The sequence below is a fragment of the Drosophila subpulchrella genome, chromosome 3L (genome assembly GCF_014743375.2).
Source record: "Drosophila subpulchrella strain 33 F10 #4 breed RU33 chromosome 3L, RU_Dsub_v1.1 Primary Assembly, whole genome shotgun sequence".
NCBI lineage: Eukaryota > Metazoa > Arthropoda > Insecta > Diptera > Drosophilidae > Drosophila > Drosophila subpulchrella.
In genome coordinates, this window is record NC_050612.1 from 8,899,275 (window position 1) to 8,916,861 (window position 17,587).

At 43.8% G+C, this 17,587-nt stretch overlaps 3 protein-coding genes across 3 annotated transcripts; 1 reads left to right on the forward strand and 2 right to left on the reverse strand.

The window, feature by feature from the left end:
• Window positions 1-11,000: 11,000 nt before the first annotated feature.
• On the reverse strand, window positions 11,001-12,408 carry LOC119554886 (signal recognition particle receptor subunit beta). Its single transcript, XM_037865975.1, has 3 exons — window positions 12,151-12,408; window positions 11,765-12,071; window positions 11,001-11,703 (listed from the first exon to the last, which is right to left on the reverse strand). Exons 1-3 carry the CDS (start codon window positions 12,254-12,256, stop codon window positions 11,382-11,384), a joined length of 735 nt encoding a protein of 244 aa, XP_037721903.1. The 5' UTR covers window positions 12,257-12,408; the 3' UTR covers window positions 11,001-11,381.
• On the reverse strand, window positions 12,392-13,240 carry LOC119554887 (guided entry of tail-anchored proteins factor 1). The gene is made up of 2 exons (XM_037865977.1): window positions 13,080-13,240; window positions 12,392-13,024 (listed from the first exon to the last, which is right to left on the reverse strand). Exons 1-2 carry the CDS (start codon window positions 13,149-13,151, stop codon window positions 12,560-12,562), a joined length of 537 nt encoding a protein of 178 aa, XP_037721905.1. The 5' UTR covers window positions 13,152-13,240; the 3' UTR covers window positions 12,392-12,559.
• Window positions 13,241-13,528: 288 nt separating this feature from the next.
• LOC119553650 (erythroid differentiation-related factor 1) lies at window positions 13,529-17,580 on the forward strand. The gene is made up of 6 exons (XM_037864137.1): window positions 13,529-13,666; window positions 13,718-16,184; window positions 16,246-16,495; window positions 16,553-16,864; window positions 16,923-17,116; window positions 17,180-17,580. Exons 1-6 carry the CDS (start codon window positions 13,646-13,648, stop codon window positions 17,545-17,547), a joined length of 3,612 nt encoding a protein of 1,203 aa, XP_037720065.1. The 5' UTR covers window positions 13,529-13,645; the 3' UTR covers window positions 17,548-17,580.
• The last annotated feature ends 7 nt before the right edge of the window (window positions 17,581-17,587 follow it).

Below are 17,587 nucleotides of genomic sequence, written 5' to 3' on the forward strand. Positions count from 1 at the left end.
GGCTTCGCTCCATTCATTATCATCCGCCGCCGTTTCGGATTCTGCATTTTGGCGGTGGAATATTTCTGCTGTGTGGGAATGACCACCGGCTTGGAATGCCGCAACTTTGTTGGGTTTTTGGTGTTTGAGTATCGATACTGTAGAGAAAAAATCAATTGGCAATAATAAAAAATCAAAAATCTGAGGAGCAGAAATTGAAACATTAACATGCATTTCAACCAAGGAGAGTAAGCCGCTAAATTGATGGTTTATAGGCCTTTAATTAACAAAAGTGTGTCATTTATTAATCTTAAAGTTGAAAATTGTCTGAATTAGATAGATTTAAATATTTGTGTAGTCCAAAAATTATATTTATAAACACAATTTATTGAAAATAAGCTTGCCTATTTTTAGATCAGCAAGCTTAAGAATTAACAGCCATTTTTACAATTATAATATCACTCTGACAAATCAACATAAGTCTCATTAAACAGCTTAATGACTCTGAACCAAATATATAACAACCTAACAAGTAAAAAAAGCCCATATCTAAACTGTCGTCATTTTAACAGGCTCATCATTATTCATTGGTCATACTTCAGGTGAACTAGAGACCTTAATGCCGAGTTAGCCATTGGCCACAAACACGATCTAGGTGGCACAAGTTTTATGTGTTCCGATTTGGGCGATTTGCGGCTTTGGGCCACCAAATTTGTGGCGCGTACGTCCTTCACGCTTGGCTGTCATTTGGGCACTCGTACTCGCCGGCACTCAGTCGTGGCCAAAACAACACTCAGGCACTCGGAGCTCGTGTTAAATGCGGTAAATAAACGAGGCTTACTTGGCTCAGGAATTTCGTTTTTATTACGATGTGGGTATCATGACGCTGGGATGCAATGGGATGGGGTCTAAAAACTAGCCACTGACCAGTAAGCCAACGATCTCAGGGTCTTTTACATTAAAAAAAATGATTAACAAATATGACACGCAAGACTAGCAACGAAACCCTCAAGGAAAAGATGGTCCTACATATAAGCAAGTAAAATAAAAAGTAAGACTATGAACGAGTAACCTTTTTTCATTGAGAGACTGCCCGAGAAATTCTTAATATTGATATAAATTCTGGAACCTGTAGCATACTTTTTGGGGGCAGCTTTACAAACAATCTATTTAAAGAATTCAAAATCATAAAAGGATACAGAATACAAAATGATTAAAATAATGGTTTTAATTATAATTAACATATCAATTATACAGCTCTGTAATCTGTAATAATGACAATAAAATATAATGCATAGATCATTCAAATAGTTACCAATATATTGTCATTTAATGTATTACCATTAATTGCATACCCACTTAGAAATTGGGGATATTGATTAAACCAATTATACAAAAAGCTGGCCTTCATCTTTTTCAAAGTTTGCTCAAATTGCCAGCCATTTAATAAATTAAGCCTTACAAATTGCAGAACCCCATTCAATCGTTCAAGTGCCTTCAGTTCTCACCGAGGGCAGGTCCCAGAGGTTGAATGATTGATGATAGAGTGCGCTCCCGTCTACGGCTTCATGCTTCTTAGGCGTGCCAAGTCAGTCAGATCGTGTAGCCCGAGATCCATATCATTAGCAACTCCGGCTCAAGCTCTAGCTCCATCTCCATCTGCACCTCCGTTTCCATTTCCATTTCCAGATCGCGGGTCTTACGTAAGCCCTAGCCGGCAGTCAGTTCGCTTTCAGTGCCGAAAGTACAAGTTAAGTACATACATCGTGCCACTATTAACGCTCCACTGACAGCCGCAAAACACGCATCGGACACATACAAATCGGCAGAATGAAAAATCGACAGCATTAAAAGTGTGAGCGAGTGAGCGAAATGCTAAAACGCTTGCCACCGCTGCAATGCCGTGGAAAACTGGGTGGAAAATAGGGAGGGGCAGTCGGGGGAGGTGGGAAATCGGAGTCAGGAACGAAAAGGCAACTAGCGTAGAGGAGCGGCGAGGCAGTGATGCGATTTGATGGATATTAAAATGACCGTAAAAAGGAATTAAGGTCTGTCAGACTTGCCGCTCGCAGCACAGCGAGTTGCAACCGAGTGAATATGCCGTGGCGGCAAATGGCAAACAAAAAAGTCCGAAAACCCCGATTCAGATGCACAGGCCATATCGAGAAGATTTTTACATATTAACCGAACAAATATGCCATCAGAAGACCCCCGAAAAAACTGCATTCGCTGAGTCGGCAAACTTTCAAAAGCATCCCCGCAACGCCAAACAAACAAATCACGCGCATGCCACTGCGATTTTTTGGGTGGAATCTGGGGATCCCTCTTTATAGAGCGGGCCTTGAATGGCCGGGGATATGGTCGCAGACCGCAGAACTTAATTAGTGTCATGTTGCACTCAAGCCGAAACAAACGGAAATCGGCAGGACGCCACTGTCGGATGCCGAAATTCTGAAATGCTGATGCTGACTTCCAATTTGTTCAAGTGCCAGAATATCCGTCTTTCAGGGACCAGGGATGGATAGCAATAGTTTACTCATAACCTTACCATTTTTTTTTTGTTCAAGATTAAAGATTAAAAGATTAAAGATTATTAGAGAATCAAAATACGAACTCATAAAGGTATGCCACGTCTAAATCGGAATCCAACAACTCAAGTATTGCGGTCTAGAAGTGCAGTTTAGGTTCCCGTTCTGTAAATTATTGGAATTTCGAAAAAATCTAAAATAAAAATGGGTTAAAATTTCGACCATCATTAAATGGAACAATTTAAATGTAGATTATTAGAGAATCCAACCAAACTCATAGAAGTATTCCACGTCTAAATCGGAGTCCAACAACTCAAGGTATGGGGTCTAGAAGTGCAGTTTTGGGTTCCCATTCTGTACACCATTGGAATTTCGAAAAAATCTAACATGAAAATGGGTTAAGATTTTGACCATCGTTAAATAGGTTAAATTTAATGTAAGTTTTTCTATCCACAAACTTATTGAAGTATCCCACGTCTTAATAGGAATCTAACAACTCAAGTTATGGAGTCTAGAAGTGAAGTTTTGGATTCCAATTATGTACAATAGCTTAATTATGGAAATCCCGAACATGAAAATGGGTTAAAATTTAAGACAAAATTAAAATTTCGTTTTGCTAAAAAAAATTATAAATAAAAATTAAGTTCACTTAAACTGCCCCTTCGTGTTTTTAAGGCCCTACCCCTCGTGCCCACCTCGTCCTTTGTTGTACTCCTGATACTCTTATCTCATATCTAATGTGTTGAATCCATTGGAAGTGTATTATAATATTGACAACCCGCATGGGTTCGGTCTCTGACTAAAATGACTTAATCACTTTAAATCCTTTCCAGCCCTGATGGTAATTTAGGTCTCTTGCACAACCTCGTGACGTTTAGTTCGTTATTTTGGACCTTTTTCGAGACATCATCGTGGACAATGTCTTGCCGTAGGAATGGAAAGGCCAATTTGACTGATGAGCGACCCACACAGCGCCGCGATGTCGGATGATTATGTGTGAGCCAAGATAGCCATCATCTCGCTCGCTCTTGGCCAACGTGTGAAGTCCATCAATCGTGCGCCGTATCTGTATCTGCAAGTGTATCTGTATCTCAGTCTGCGTATCTGTATCTGTATCTGGCGTGCGACCTGCTCGGTACCTCATCCCTCTAACTTACCGCGACCACCTGGGTGGTCATAAGATTCGTTTTCAGTTTTACGTTTGATGTCTTTCCCGCACGGAGAGAAATATGTTATATATATAAAATATAATTTATTTTATTATGTAGCTATATTTATATATATAGTATATAATTATTTGGAAATCATAAATAATCACGAGGTAAAAAATAAAAAATAAGAATTTAAAGCCAATCGAAATACCTATAATGTGACTCCGTCTTAAGAAGTTGCAGAATAGGGTTGACTTTTTAATTGCGTTAGCTGATAATAGACTAGGGTCCTCTTTAGATTTATAGTATTAGAGTGATTCTTTGTGAAACGTAACGAGATTTTCTTTATGGTCTCAAAACGGTATCATATTTTTATCACGATATTATACCATTTACATATACAAACATAAAAAATTTATCCATTTGACAGAAGCAAAGATAAGGCGATGCCTTTTTTTATTAAGATTATGTATAACTTTAAATTACATGGTAAAACAAAAATACTCCTTAATTATATTTTTTGGCAACCTTTCAGAAAAAAATAACTCCCAAAACAGTTTCCAAGCAACAGGTCCAAACTTAAAAAATAAATGTACAATCGCGGTTTTCTGCAAATCGGCATTTTTAATTTTTATAAAAAATTAGTATAATGTTCTATGCATATTCCTTGTTGAACCCTACAAATTTTGACGTGGGACCTCCATAGGTTTTCCCAGAATTAATTAAAACAGTTTATATTAAATAAAAATCAAAGCAGTCTTTTCTTGTTATTCTTTTTAAATTATGATGTAACGAAATTTTTTCGACCGTTCTACGCTCTACTTAAACGACGCGACTAACCCAGAGATATTGTACGTTCGTCCCACCAATTTTATGTTGCATAGCAGCCCGTGACCCAAGAAAATGCAAGATATCCGATTGGGACAAATGGAAAAACTTTATTGATTTAATGTTACACTTTTGCAGAATTTTTTCTCAGTGTGCGAGTGAAGAACTCACACGTCGCTGCGGTGGCATTAATCATGCGAATGGCCAAAGGATCTGGGCAACATAAAAAGCGAACCACAGCCCCCAATTAGCCAGCTCCAAGAGGCGATTAGCCAAGGCCTAGGACTCTCGGTGTGTGTGGTCCTTTTTGGGGCAGCAGCTGAAATCAGGATTCTGAAGGTTAGGCCTTAAACTTTTTTTTTGGCGAGCTTAGTCAATTTCGGCGAATGGCTGTCTATAATTACTGAGGCATTAAGCCCGTTTCCATGGCTTGGTTTTCGGTTGCGCCTCGCTAGCCGGCCTCCTTTATGCTGGGCTGGCTGCCTTGCCCACGCGTGCGCTACCGAATGGAGCACCGCCACCCCCCACCCGGCACCCCTGAACCGCCGCCGCACCACCGCCCCCCACACACCCCTCGAACCACCCGGCACACACGACTAATTTTCCAATTGGAAAATCATGTGCTTTACATATGAAAAGGCCGCTGCGCGTGTCGCTCGGCCAACCATGTGAGTGAGTCGATGTGAATACACTCGAATGTGCGATACGAGTATTCCAGTGAATATACTATATACATTCACGAAAAAACGCAATTATATCGGTCGGTTGCATTTCGATACATTTGGTTGCCTTACGCCGCACACGACTGACCGCGCATGTTTTTTTCGACTGGCGGCACAGCCGAAAAGGGGCCGGAGGTAGGGCTTATAGATCGGAGTCAACACACCGACCAAGCCTCGTTTCAAAACTTAAATTATAGAAAACCAAAAGTGTGACCGCTGCACAAACACAACTAGAACTTGGGACAGAGGTGTGGAAAGATTTAATAAGAGGGTTCTTAAGCAGTGGCGGACGATTCTTGGGGGGGAAATTGAACTTATTCTTCGATTTGGGGTTCAAACTTATTATTGCGAGAGAAATACAGTACAAATTATAAAACAAAAATTATCCATCCCAATTTTTAGGTAAACAAAGTGGTTATATTTGAAAAGTCAACCATATGCATGCATTACAGAGTGCATGCATTTTCAGGATCTGTGGTCCCAAGGGGGGGGGAAATTTCCCTATTTCCCCCCCCGTGGATCCGCCACTGTCTTAAGGGATATTCGGAACAGAACTGATAGGAAGATCGGAAAAGTAGATCAAGCCATCACAGTACTCTAAAATCTTATCAATACAACTTAGGCATCATCAAAAAATCGTTGAAAATTTATAGTGTTAATAGAAATAAAAAAAGATTTTTAGAAATATTATATTTTAATCACAAATTTCGTTCAATTCAGTTTACAAAGAAAAATTCTTTTCTTATCGATATAGTATTTTGTAATACTTTAAAATACTTTACATTACAAAGTGACACATATTTTTCCTTCGCAAAATAAAATACATTTAAAAATAGTTTCCTAGTGCCGATGTAAGCTTATCAATAAAACCCCCACTTACAACGCCACTGACCATCCAGCTATTATGTATATTTTAGCCGGCGCTTTGGACAACTGAACGTAGCCTCGTCTTGACTTCCCCCTTTCGGCCCTGTTTCAATGATTAATTTGCCAAAGGCAAAATACTTTGATAGCAGTAGCGTGCCGCAACGCTGAGTCCATGCCATAAGCTCAGTTTTGGCCCAGAACCACCTCACCACCCCCTTTGGAAGTCCGTCCTTCGCGTTTAAGTGAATTTGTTGCGCATTTGCATTTAGATGACGGAGGCCGCACTTGTTTATGGCCAACACTTGACTGGTAGAATGTGGCCGGCCACTTTCGATGATGTTGAGTCGGGAGAATAGTTTAAATGGTTGAAAGTAATAGGTTCGATTTTGTGGCTTACTATCATATCATAGGTATTTTTGGATTTCATATTGGATTTATTTTTCTGAATCTACCTACCTTACGCAATTAGTTGGTATATAGGCCAAAAATCAATTACTGTGTCGTGCAGGACTCACCCCTAAGAAATATCAGAAATTCTGGTTCCCTGCCATAAGTAGCAATTATCCAGCTGCAGCAACTTTCTTTTTCATTGCGGATAATACCAACCTTGAAATGTCTAAATTTACCGCACTGGACAGTCCCCCGTCGCGCACAAAGTATGGGGGGCAGAACAGAAATTCCTTTAACCACGTTCATTTTGGTAGCACCCCAAACGCCGGCGCAACAAATTATTGCGTTTAAAAATAATTTCCTTTAAAAATAAACTTAATGAAACAGCGCATGATGTGCAATTGACACGAAGAGCTCCCAAGAGCTGGGATCCCAGGCTTACGGAATGGATATGTACACACAGGGGCAATGCAAACAATTTGCCCCACAGATTCCATCGGCTACTGGCTGCACGCACTGAATCCGAACCTGAAACTAAAACTGAATCTGAATCTGGAGTTTTGAGCTTGAAGCTTGATGCCCGGGGAATGGGTGAGTCAGTAAACCCATAATTATCCATGAGTCCCGGCGTCGTGTCATGAGAAAAAACGTTTATGGCACGGAAAAAGCTCCAATTTGCCAGGCTGATTTCGCAGCTGCCGCTGGTGGGTCCCCATCGGATCGGTGGGCATTATAATTAATCAAGAAATGTATGCACAGAAATCAAAAATAATCATCAATGCCTCTGCCCGAGGTGTGGTGAGAAAGTGTTGCAGTTGTTGAAAGCGATTGCCCAGAGCCAGCCAATTCCCGGTGATGACAGCCAACTCCGAGCGTCAAGTGTCCGCCATTATCACCATCATCATCATCATCGGCAACATCCACATCCACATTCACGGCATCGTGATAGCCCAAACAACAAGGCGCAACAATTTGGCATTACATGGAAATTGCACTCGATATTAGCTGAAAGGGAACCCAGACCCAGACCCTCACCCATCCCATCCCATCCGGCAACCCGAACCCGATTCCAAAGATGGGCTGGCTTTGGTTTCGTTGGGCAGGTCCTCTTGTCTCGCACCATTTAATTAGATGCCGCGTCAACAAGGTGCTAAATGGGCTGCCATTATGCTGCTGCCAAAGAGTTGGGCCGCGTGGGCTGGACGGATGCACCACACAGAGAGAAAATATCATTGAAAACCGGGGAGTTTAAAAAAATAATTGGAACTTTAAAACAGCCTACTTTATGAAGGAGATCTTCCTCAAGAAAGAAATGTTATAAGCCAAATGTGTATAACTAAGGTAACGAAAATATAATATCCATAACTTGCTGTAGCTTGTAATATATAATAATTTTCACGTTACAAAATAAACTAAACGTCAAGTTTTATATCATTTATAAGAACGGATACAAGAATACAACATTTTTTTCTCATAAATTGTGTTTCAGTTAATATTTTAGTAAGGAAATTTATATATATTGTATATTTATTATATTATAAATCAAACTTTATTTTAAAACATATGAAATTAAAATGAAACTAATGTTTATTTCTGTATAATTGCATCAGGACCCTATCGTTTTTAAAGCATATAGAACGACACCGATTCTGTATAAATCAGGTAATATCTAACGCAGTTCCGCGAGGTTTTCTCTCAGTACACCGAGGCTGCTCCTGTTACCGAAAAAATGAAAGCTAACCGGGCTGCAACCAGCTGTCGGAGGAGCTGCCCCACCCGGGGGCATGCGTTGCTCTCCTTGTTCGATGTGCTCACCTCGTTGACTCGGCTGGCTGTCCATATGTCCACCCGTCCGGTTGTCCAGTTGTCCGGCAGTGCTGATTATGCAGAGGTGATAATTGCAGTGTCCGGCGCGTCAAGATTTATTTTTTGAGCTTTAACGATGTGTTAAAATAAATTGCATATGTGGCCGGCGAGCGGACGCTTCGCACTCTCTCTTCTCGCGCAGTTCTGGCAGCCCGTGAAAACCCACAAAACGTCGCGCCTGTGTACATAAAAATTTAATGGGCGCCTGCTGCATCTTCCGAGGTACATATACCTATAGGTGAACCCCATCGGACCTGCCCACCCCATTTTATTGCGCCCCACGATGTAATTGCGAGCGGGGTTATTAAAATATCAGACTTTACTGGGAGGGGGGAGGCGTGTGGCCGCCCATAAATCGCATAAAGACTTTCTAAAAATCGCAGATTTATTGCCCAGTCAAGTTCAACTTCATTTATTTTTGCACATTTTTTTTTTTTTGGTCAACTAACGGTCGGCGATGCGATCGTAATTCAATATCCCGCCCCTTCTAACCTCAAAAATGTCTGTCTGCCTTCCAGTGAATTCTGCCTCACCTCTGGCCCAAAAAAGATTTCTGAATTTGTGGTAATCGGATCCGTTCGAGGATATCGTATGTATTTTTTGCGACTTGCCTGTTGCGTTTTTCTGCCTAATCAGTCGTGAATAATTTGCAGCTACTGTGTACGCCCCGGCATTTCTCTTGAGGATCGGAGGGGCACTCCTTCCGCTTGGCTAAAGCGTGTCTGCAACATATGGTTCCCTCCGACTCCCTGCAGCCTGTCGTCCACAGCTGTAAAAAGTCTGGCTCTGGCTGCACTTTGCATTTCTCGTACACTTTTTTGCGCCTCCTGTTCTTTTTTCGGGTGTAGCACGTGCTTCAATGCACATGACACCGAATCAGAGTCAGATTTTTGGGACCTGGCGTCTGGACAGGAAGTGGAGGAGTCAGTTGGAGGAGGAGAGATGTCATGAAGAGTCTTAAAACTACGAAAGTCTTAATTTAATACTAGGGTTTTTAAAAAATTAATGTTGGAATATACATAACTATACCTAAGGAAAATCAATTACATGACAAAAATTATAAGGTACTTTTAAATTAGGTTTATCCTTTATGTACCATTCTCACTAAATAAGGAAAGAAGAAAAATATTATTATAATAATATTTACCTATTACTTAAAAACAATTATGAATCCTGTATTTATATATGCATGTATGTATATTAAAAAATTTCCTACAGAAGTTCTTATCTCGGTGTATATTTCTTATTCACAATAATTCTTTGGAATACTAGTCTCGGAATGATTTCAGCATAGTAAAGAAAATCCCAAGGAGGAAGTGGGGAACATTCACAATCCAGGGTTAACCCAGAGCCCAGTCACATTCTCCAGATTAGGCAAGCCCATTGAGCACTCATAATGCCCCGACCCGCCCTTGTTTTAATCGCACTTTTCCCCGAAATTCACAGCTTTGTCCATCATCAATCCGCTGCGAATGCCACCAACGAAGCTGGCCAGTTGACCACAACCACTTCCAACCTCGATGGCAGCTGCCAGCAGAGCATGAGGATGAGGATGGGGACCAGGATCGCGGCCAGGGACATCCGCCCAGCTCACTTCCCCAACAAATTCGGCAAATCATAAAAGCTCCCGATTCTTAGAAATTAGCCAGCCTAGAAACTCTATCTAGTCAGAGGAGCCGAGGGCAGGCGAGCTCATTGATTTTCGAGGCGGCTTTTTGATCTTCGGCCGGCGGAGCGGATCGATGGATTGATGGACTGCCCAAGCTCATCGACAGCTGCTTCACCTGGTTCGCCAAAGGTCTCAAATCGCGAAAAAGGTTTGAAAGCTTGCGCATGCGCCAAACGTTTGCTCAGCGATCTAATGATAATCCCCGTTTCTGGGACAGTTGGCCAAAAACAAGGCTTTGCCTGGAACTGGATGGCAACAGCCAAGTAGTTGAGGGCGGGCTGAGTTCGTATAAATCTAAAACAAACACGAGTTCCACCAGCTGGCTAAATACCTTTTTCAGAACATTGTCTTCGACTGTGATCATCACATTAAATACAGCTGTTGACATACAAATTTGAAAGACGAGAACTGTAGATGCTGATTTAAAGGTTAACAAAGTTTTTACTAAATTTAAAGGGCTTTAACTTACGAAATTTTATTTAACTATTTATGTAAATATTATTTCGCCACAAACATAAATATATATTAACCGCTCATTTTCTAAAGGACTTTTAAAAACTTCTTTGCGACAAACGCTGTTAATGAAAAATATAAACGATATGTATTTGTTTCCAATGATTTTTAAGATATTGAGTTAAAAGCAACAAATATTTTCAAAAAGTCTTATTCAAATTCAAAATTCAATGTAAAATCAAGATCATTTTACATAATAATTATTCTTACATGTCAAGATTGGGGCGCCACTTCAATATGTTGTTTGAAAATGAAACTAACCATTTCTAAATATCGACTGCGAGATATCGATAAGAATATATTGATCTCATCTAAGATTCAAATTTGAATGTTGGTTTGAAACAGATAAGCAATATTCAGAAACTTTCTCCATTTACTGAATAAAGTAGTCAGATAAAAATAACGACTTAGGAAAAGTAAGGGTTCTTCGTTTGAGGTTTTATTAAAATATTCTTCCTTTTGTATTAAAAATTATTTAAAATCATAATTTTCTTGTTAACCCGTTTTTTTATTTTTAAAGCCTTCACTTAAATCAGTATCAGCGCTTATAAATGCACACTTCTTGCTCAGATGTTTTATAAATCGTTCGATACATGACTCTTATTCAAATACCTACCGACAAATTAACGCTAAAAAGTATAAAAATTTCCATAAGCTAAAATTAAACGGGAAAAATGGAAGGAAGCAAATGGGTAATAGGTATATAACAATGCACGGATTTATACTCTAACAGCGATATATAGGCATGGCATATATACGATATGGAGGTTTTTAAGCGGTAAAATAAATATCAATATGTTGTCTTGTGATCCGCATTCGTTCATTTAGCATTTCAATATTTTCCCAGTCTGAGGGCTTTGTACCCGCTTCATAGCAGTCGAGCCAGCCAGTCGGTGAGGGGATTCAGTTCCTGATCCTTGGCGGAGGTCTCCACAAACTGGATGTTCTGTGCGATGTGTGAGAAGTCGAAATCGCGACCAGGTTTGCCCAATGTGATGGGTTTGTTTGCATCGTCGTCGCCCACGGATTGCAGTTTACGGCTCCTGGTATCGCGCACTGTGTGGAGTTCCTTCTCCAGCAGGGTTTTGATGACTTGGGCTCCCTTGGCGGTGGTTAGATCCTGTTTGTTGCAAAGGACCAACACGGAGCAGGGCTGGGTGGCACTGTCTGATAGGATAGTGTAGAGGAAACTAGAAAAATAAGGAGATTAACATGTGATCCAGGTGATATACATAAGCCCTTAAAACTCACTCAGCCACATCACGAATGTCCTTTTGAGCCGTAACCGAGTCCACCACAAAGACTATGCCCTTGGCACGATGTTTGTATAGCTCCAAGCACTTGTCGCGCACCCTGTAGTGGCCGGGAATGTCCACCAGCCTGACGGATGAGTTGCCCACCTGGTAGTCCCCCACATTCTCCTTGATTGATGTAAAAGTGACAGGGAATTTGCCATGGAGCAGCTGCATGAAGATGGCACTCTTGCCTGATTCACTGAGGCCGGTGAGCAGGAAGTCCTTGCGACCGGTTGAGCGTCTTCGCAGGATCACAAAGATGGCTAAGGGAGAAAAGGGATTCCAAGTTTTAGGTGAGACTCCCGGGGACAAAAGGCCAATACCACCACGTGGCGTACTCACCCACTGCAATGAAGCCCAGCAAAAGGGCCACCAAAATGGGGCCCGTGTCGATCTCGCCCAGCTTGATTTGCTTCCGCTCCCGGGCATTCTCATTTAGTTTGTCCATTTTCGGCTAACAAAAACACCAAACAATTCGGACGGGGGAAAATGACACGCACTCATGTACGCCGAGCGCTTTACAACACTGTTTCAAAGAGCAGTGCTAGAAAGTCAGTCCAAGCCGCGCAATTCAAAAACACACTTTTGCGAAAATACATATATTTCATGTGTTTACGTAGTTTACAAAAAATTGGGCCTTTACATTAGAGTGTTAATGCGTGTGATGAAGCTTAGCAAACCATAACAAAGTACATAGTTTCGAGCGCCTACTAACAGCTAAACTAAATGGAGGGATTTCGTCCAGATTGAATCACGCCCGGCGGTTTTTCACCAGACCATAGATGAGGCGGAATGTCAGGTTACAGGAGAAGGCCCAGGCGGGCACGGAAATAGCATTGGCCACGCCGGTGGGAAAGCTGAGCAGGCCGGTGAAGGGGGCCAGGCTAATGCCCTCGTCGATGATCATTACGGGGGTGCCGCGATTCCGGATGCTGACTATGACCGTGATCAGTGAGAGCAACACCTTGGAGCCGTAGAACACGGCCGTGTCGATGCCCATCCGCATTAGGTTCTCCACTCCGCGGGCGGACTTCAGTTTGGCCTCCGCCTCCGTCACTTTGCGCTCGGCGCGCATGATTTTAATGGTCCTGGCGTACTCGCCCGAGTGCTCCGCATTGCGCACCACCTCCAGTTCCTCGCGGGCGGCGTCCACCTCCGTTTGCAACTGCCGTACTTCCCCGGAATTCCTGGCGCCCCACAATCGCGACACCTTGAGCTGCGGGTCAGGGTAACTTTTAGCACCGGATTTGGCTCTTCCTGGCGGTACTCACGTAGTTCCTTATGAAGTCTGGCAGGATTGTGTTCAGCAGGCTGAGCAGCGCGATGAGGGCAAACAGCGTCATGGTTTTAAGTCAGTTTTGTTACCAAGTTGGGGAATTTTGCTGCCAGTCTGTGGTTAATCGTGCTAATAATAATAAAAAAACAAATTGAGGCTGCAGTGCTGGAAAGCGGCTGAGAGAAAGTCAGCTGATTAATTAATGACAGTGGCGTAAGAGGGATTGGGGTTCTTATTCCCCTGTGGGCTTGTACGTTATTATAGTCCCACTAGGTCTTGTTAACTGTTAATAACTATTAATTTTTTAATAATATTCGCTTTAATTTAAAGAAAATAGGCTCTTTTACTAGACTATTGATCCCCTTTATGAATATTTCAATTTATTCTCGCTACTCCCATGTCTCCACATTGCAAGCAAGTTGGCAGTGCCACATTAGCCAGTGTTGGGCAACGTCGACAGCTCGCAGCTGTGCCGGCAAAACAAAACACATCTGCTCGAAGTTTCTTGAATTTTCCACGGGTTTTTACAATTCCGCAAGTTACCGATGAGCCTCCACGACCATGGAAGATAGGAACGAAGAGGTGAGAATGTGCCCTGTGAAGATAACATAAGTAACCCTGGATTCTCCACAGATTGAACCATGCCGGAGCATCGGGCCACACGAACTGGACGTGGTGAAGAGCCAGGCGGTGATCAAGTTGTCACCCGTGCAGCTGCCCGCCCACTTCAAGCGGCTGGAGTGCAACACAAATTTAAACCTTCCGCCCCTCAACTGGCTGACCACCTCGCACAGCAGCCATGGATTGCATCAGGCCCTGTACCAGAGTGCCGGATTCGCGAGTTTCCGACTGGGCCAGATGTTTCCCGACTGCGTGGGCGAGGTGGATGTGGTCAGTGATGCCGAGAACATTAAGCAGCTGCTGAAGCTTCCCTACAGCGCCCAGAGCGCCATCAGCATGGTGGTGCACAAGGTGGGCAACACGCTGCTTCTGGACGAGTTCGACATCCAGAAGTATCTGCTGCGAAAGGCCGATGACGACTGGAAGTGGCTGAGATCCTTCATCTTGGAGCACATCCTGACCTATGGCGACACACAGCACAACTACTGCCTGAAGGAGCGTTCCCGCGAGGCCCTGCAAACCAAGAATCTGCTGTCCAAGTTTCTGTATCACAGTCTCAAACAGACTGGCGAAGAGTTGGACCACGATGCCCCTACTACGCCCACTCAGTTGACCAGCAGGCAACAGGGACTTCCCATCACTGGTCCAGTTCTTCCAGAACCCAAGATAGAGGAGAATGTGCCGGATCCGAAGTCCAGTCATGCATTCAATAGGAACGTGGTCTGGACCTTTGAGGACATACGCATGCTCATTGGCACAGATATGCCAATTTTTGGAGGCCCCAATAGGCCGTGCATAAGCCTGCGTTTGAGGGATGCGGCCCAGCCCATAAACGTGCTTACTGGTATCGATTATTGGTTGGACAACCTCATGTGCAATGTTCCCGAGGTGGTGATGTGCTATCATCTAGACGGCATTGTGCAGAAATACGAGATCATCAAGACTGAGGACCTGCCATACCTCGAAAACTCACAATTCTCGCCTCAGGTGGTTCGCAACGTGGCCCAGAACATTTTGGCTTTTCTCAAGGCCAATGCCACCAAGGCAGGTCACACCTACTGGCTGTTCAAGGGTCGCAACGATGACGTAGTCAAGCTTTATGATCTTACTACTTTATGCCAGAGTCAGGCAGCTGAGAAGTCAGATGGTGATCCGCCCCAGCAGCAGGTCAATCCCTTTACCGTCCCGGTGGGAATGCTCCTCTATTCTGTGGCTCGAAACATGAAAAACACACTGCCGCACATCAGTCCAAAAGCAGCGGGCAACATTCGAGCCCTGCTAGACAACTGCATTAAGCTACTGCCCAAGGAGCAATATCCCCAGATCGTTAGTTCCTCGCACTATATACTCTCGGATCTTCATGTGCCCGCTGGCATAGATCCCAAGGCGCCCAAGTTCGAGGAAGTGGACTCCGACGATCAATCGCTTTATGACGACGATGAAGAAGAGGACGAAGAGGACTATGAAGATGATATCCTGGACTATCCAAGCGAGAAGAGCTACCAAAGCAGCGAGCAGGGCGGCGGCAGGGCCAATGTGGCTGTGCGTCATATTTGTGATGCTCTCAGAGACTTTAAATCCCATGCCAAGAAGGCCAAGCCGGCTCCACTCTTAGCCACAACTGCTGAGCGGTGTAGCATCTCTTTGGAGCACATCAGTGCTGGTCTCTCGTGCCTGCAATACTTCAACGGAAGTCAGGAGGAGAAGCTCAAGGAGTCGGAAACGAATGCCAAACAGGAGGAAAAGCAACGCATCCTGCATGAAGAGCAGAATCCCAATATGGCCAAGCCGTTCAATGCCATCCCACTGCCCTATGAGCAGCTTAAACTTATCCAGCAGCCGGCGCAGGTCGTGAAGAAGCCGAACTCCAAGGCCAAACGGAGCAAGTCCAAGGAACTAGCCACCACTGCCAAGTCAAAGTCCGCAAATGCCAGCAATCGGCAGATGAGTGCCAAGTTCAACACACAGAACTTTGGCTCCTGGAACGTACACTTAAAGCTTCTGCTGCTGGAGAAGGCCTGCTTGACATTTGCAACTCTAGCGGAGCACTATTATGAATCCCGGAGCTATGGGTCCACGTTGCGCTCTATCGAACTGGCCTGTCGTTGCCAACAGGTGCTCAACAAGTACATGGCCAATGTGGTTTCTCAGCACAGTTGCTTGCTAGGCCGGGCAGGTGACTGCCTCTTCCAGATGTCAAAGCATTGGGCAGCCATTGAAGAGTATGTACAGCAGTACGAGGAGCAGGATGCATCGATGGGCGTTATCGGCGAAGAGTTGGCCCAGGAGCTGGAAGGAGAGGAGGAGGAACTGCCCTCCTTGGCACCCGCCAATAATTTGGAGCAGGTGATGCTGCACAGCTGCAAGTGCTACGAACAGGCATTGGAATATGCCCAGAAAGCAGAAAGCAATGAACTACTTCGGCGTTTGGGAAATGTGCGAAACGAGCTGGGACTCAAGTACATGTACTGGGCTCAAGGTAGGAAGCGGTACTGCACTGTTAAAAACATCAATAACTTAATCTTCAATGCTTGTTCCAGAGGAATACAGCGAGTTGATGAAGAAGAAGGATGACTCCAAGGTTGCTGGAGATGCCCAAGTAGATGACAGCCCAAGTGCAGATCCTGCCGAACCGCTGTATGTCAAACTAACAGTCAATTCTTACGATTGCCTGCGACGGGGCATAGAAGCCTTCACTGCCGTAGAAGATAATGTTAACCTGGCCTTTCTATATTGCAATATGGGTCGGTTTATGCGACTGCGCGCCCATCTAACCATGCCCAATGAAAGGTAAATATTGCATTCACATCCTTAAATATGTACTTAATTTGGATATTTTTTATTTAGCGCCATTACCTTAGACAGCCAAAAGGCTTTTTATAGCGAGGCATTCAACTATTACGAGAAGGCCAAAGACTGCTTGGATACTCGTAAAGCGAATGCCGAACTGTGGGACCTTGTACACTGGGAATTATCCACTGCCACTTTTACGTTAGCCAAACAACTCCAGGACTACAGTGCAGCTGACAAATCAAGCCTGGTTGATGCCTCCAAGGAAGTGCTGGAATTGCTCCAGAAATCTTTGCGACTTTGCGATGTGGAGCACGCTGGGGCCCGCCAAGTACTCTACAGTTTTCGATCAGGACTGATACACAAAAGGTTGGATAAGGATATGGGCTTCAAAACAATCTATATTAATAATTCTCGAGTTTTCTAGGATTGCCTCCTTCCATTATTCGCAGCTGCGTTCTCACGGCTGCTGTGATTTTTCTCAGCTGCCCAAGTCTACTCTACAACTTTGCAAGTATCACTACGAGAAGGCTACGCAAATATTAGAGGGTCTCAAGGAAGTGGGTGACCTGCTGACAGTGCAGCTGGAGCGGATTTCCCTGCATGAATTTCTGGCTGAACGTGAGTTGGCCAAGATAAGAGTTACCAACTATTAGGACTTATATTTTCTCCATTTTCCCACAGTTTCCACCCACACTGCTCAGAAAATCAAGCAAATGCAAGCGGCTTTGGATATTTGTTTACAGTGTCAACTCATATTTGCCCACGTCATCGATACTAACAGTGGCCAAGTGGCGGATGACGAGTTCGCTGGCCATTTGACGCTTTTTGAGAGCCGTTTGCAAAACGCTCTAAAGACGCTTACGAAGCTCACGCTGACCGGCAAGGATCCCAAGCAGTTGTCAAAGCTGTACAAGCGCATGTATATGGAAACCTTGACTGGGAAACATGGTCTAGGGGCCCAGCAATCGCCGACAGCTTGCTTAAAGCATTTGCACATGCTGCTCGCCCGGCTGCGGGCCATGTGCGACACCCAGCTGGCTCGCGACTAGCCGTACGTGTCTTCTGATAGGTTTAACCCCAGAACCCACA

What these genes read in the sequence shown, in the direction of transcription:
- LOC119554886 (XM_037865975.1), bottom strand. Translation starts at nt 12,256, where the DNA reads ATGGACAAACTAAATGAGAATGCCCGGGAGCGGAAGCAAATCAAGCTG. An exon ending in GCTGGGCTTCATTGCAGTGG is followed by an intron (nt 12,072 to 12,150) that starts GTGAGTACGCCA and finishes TTTCTCCCTTAG; the next exon opens with CCATCTTTGTGATCCTGCGA. An exon ending in GACATTCGTGATGTGGCTGA is followed by an intron (nt 11,704 to 11,764) that starts GTGAGTTTTAAG and finishes TTATTTTTCTAG; the next exon opens with TTTCCTCTACACTATCCTAT.
- LOC119554887 (XM_037865977.1), bottom strand. Translation starts at nt 13,151, where the DNA reads ATGACGCTGTTTGCCCTCATCGCGCTGCTCAGCCTGCTGAACACAATC. An exon ending in CAGACTTCATAAGGAACTAC is followed by an intron (nt 13,025 to 13,079) that starts GTGAGTACCGCC and finishes CCTGACCCGCAG; the next exon opens with CTCAAGGTGTCGCGATTGTG.
- LOC119553650 (XM_037864137.1), top strand. Translation starts at nt 13,646, where the DNA reads ATGGAAGATAGGAACGAAGAG. An exon ending in GTACATGTACTGGGCTCAAG is followed by an intron (nt 16,185 to 16,245) that starts GTAGGAAGCGGT and finishes TGCTTGTTCCAG; the next exon opens with AGGAATACAGCGAGTTGATG. An exon ending in TCAGGACTGATACACAAAAG is followed by an intron (nt 16,865 to 16,922) that starts GTTGGATAAGGA and finishes CGAGTTTTCTAG; the next exon opens with GATTGCCTCCTTCCATTATT.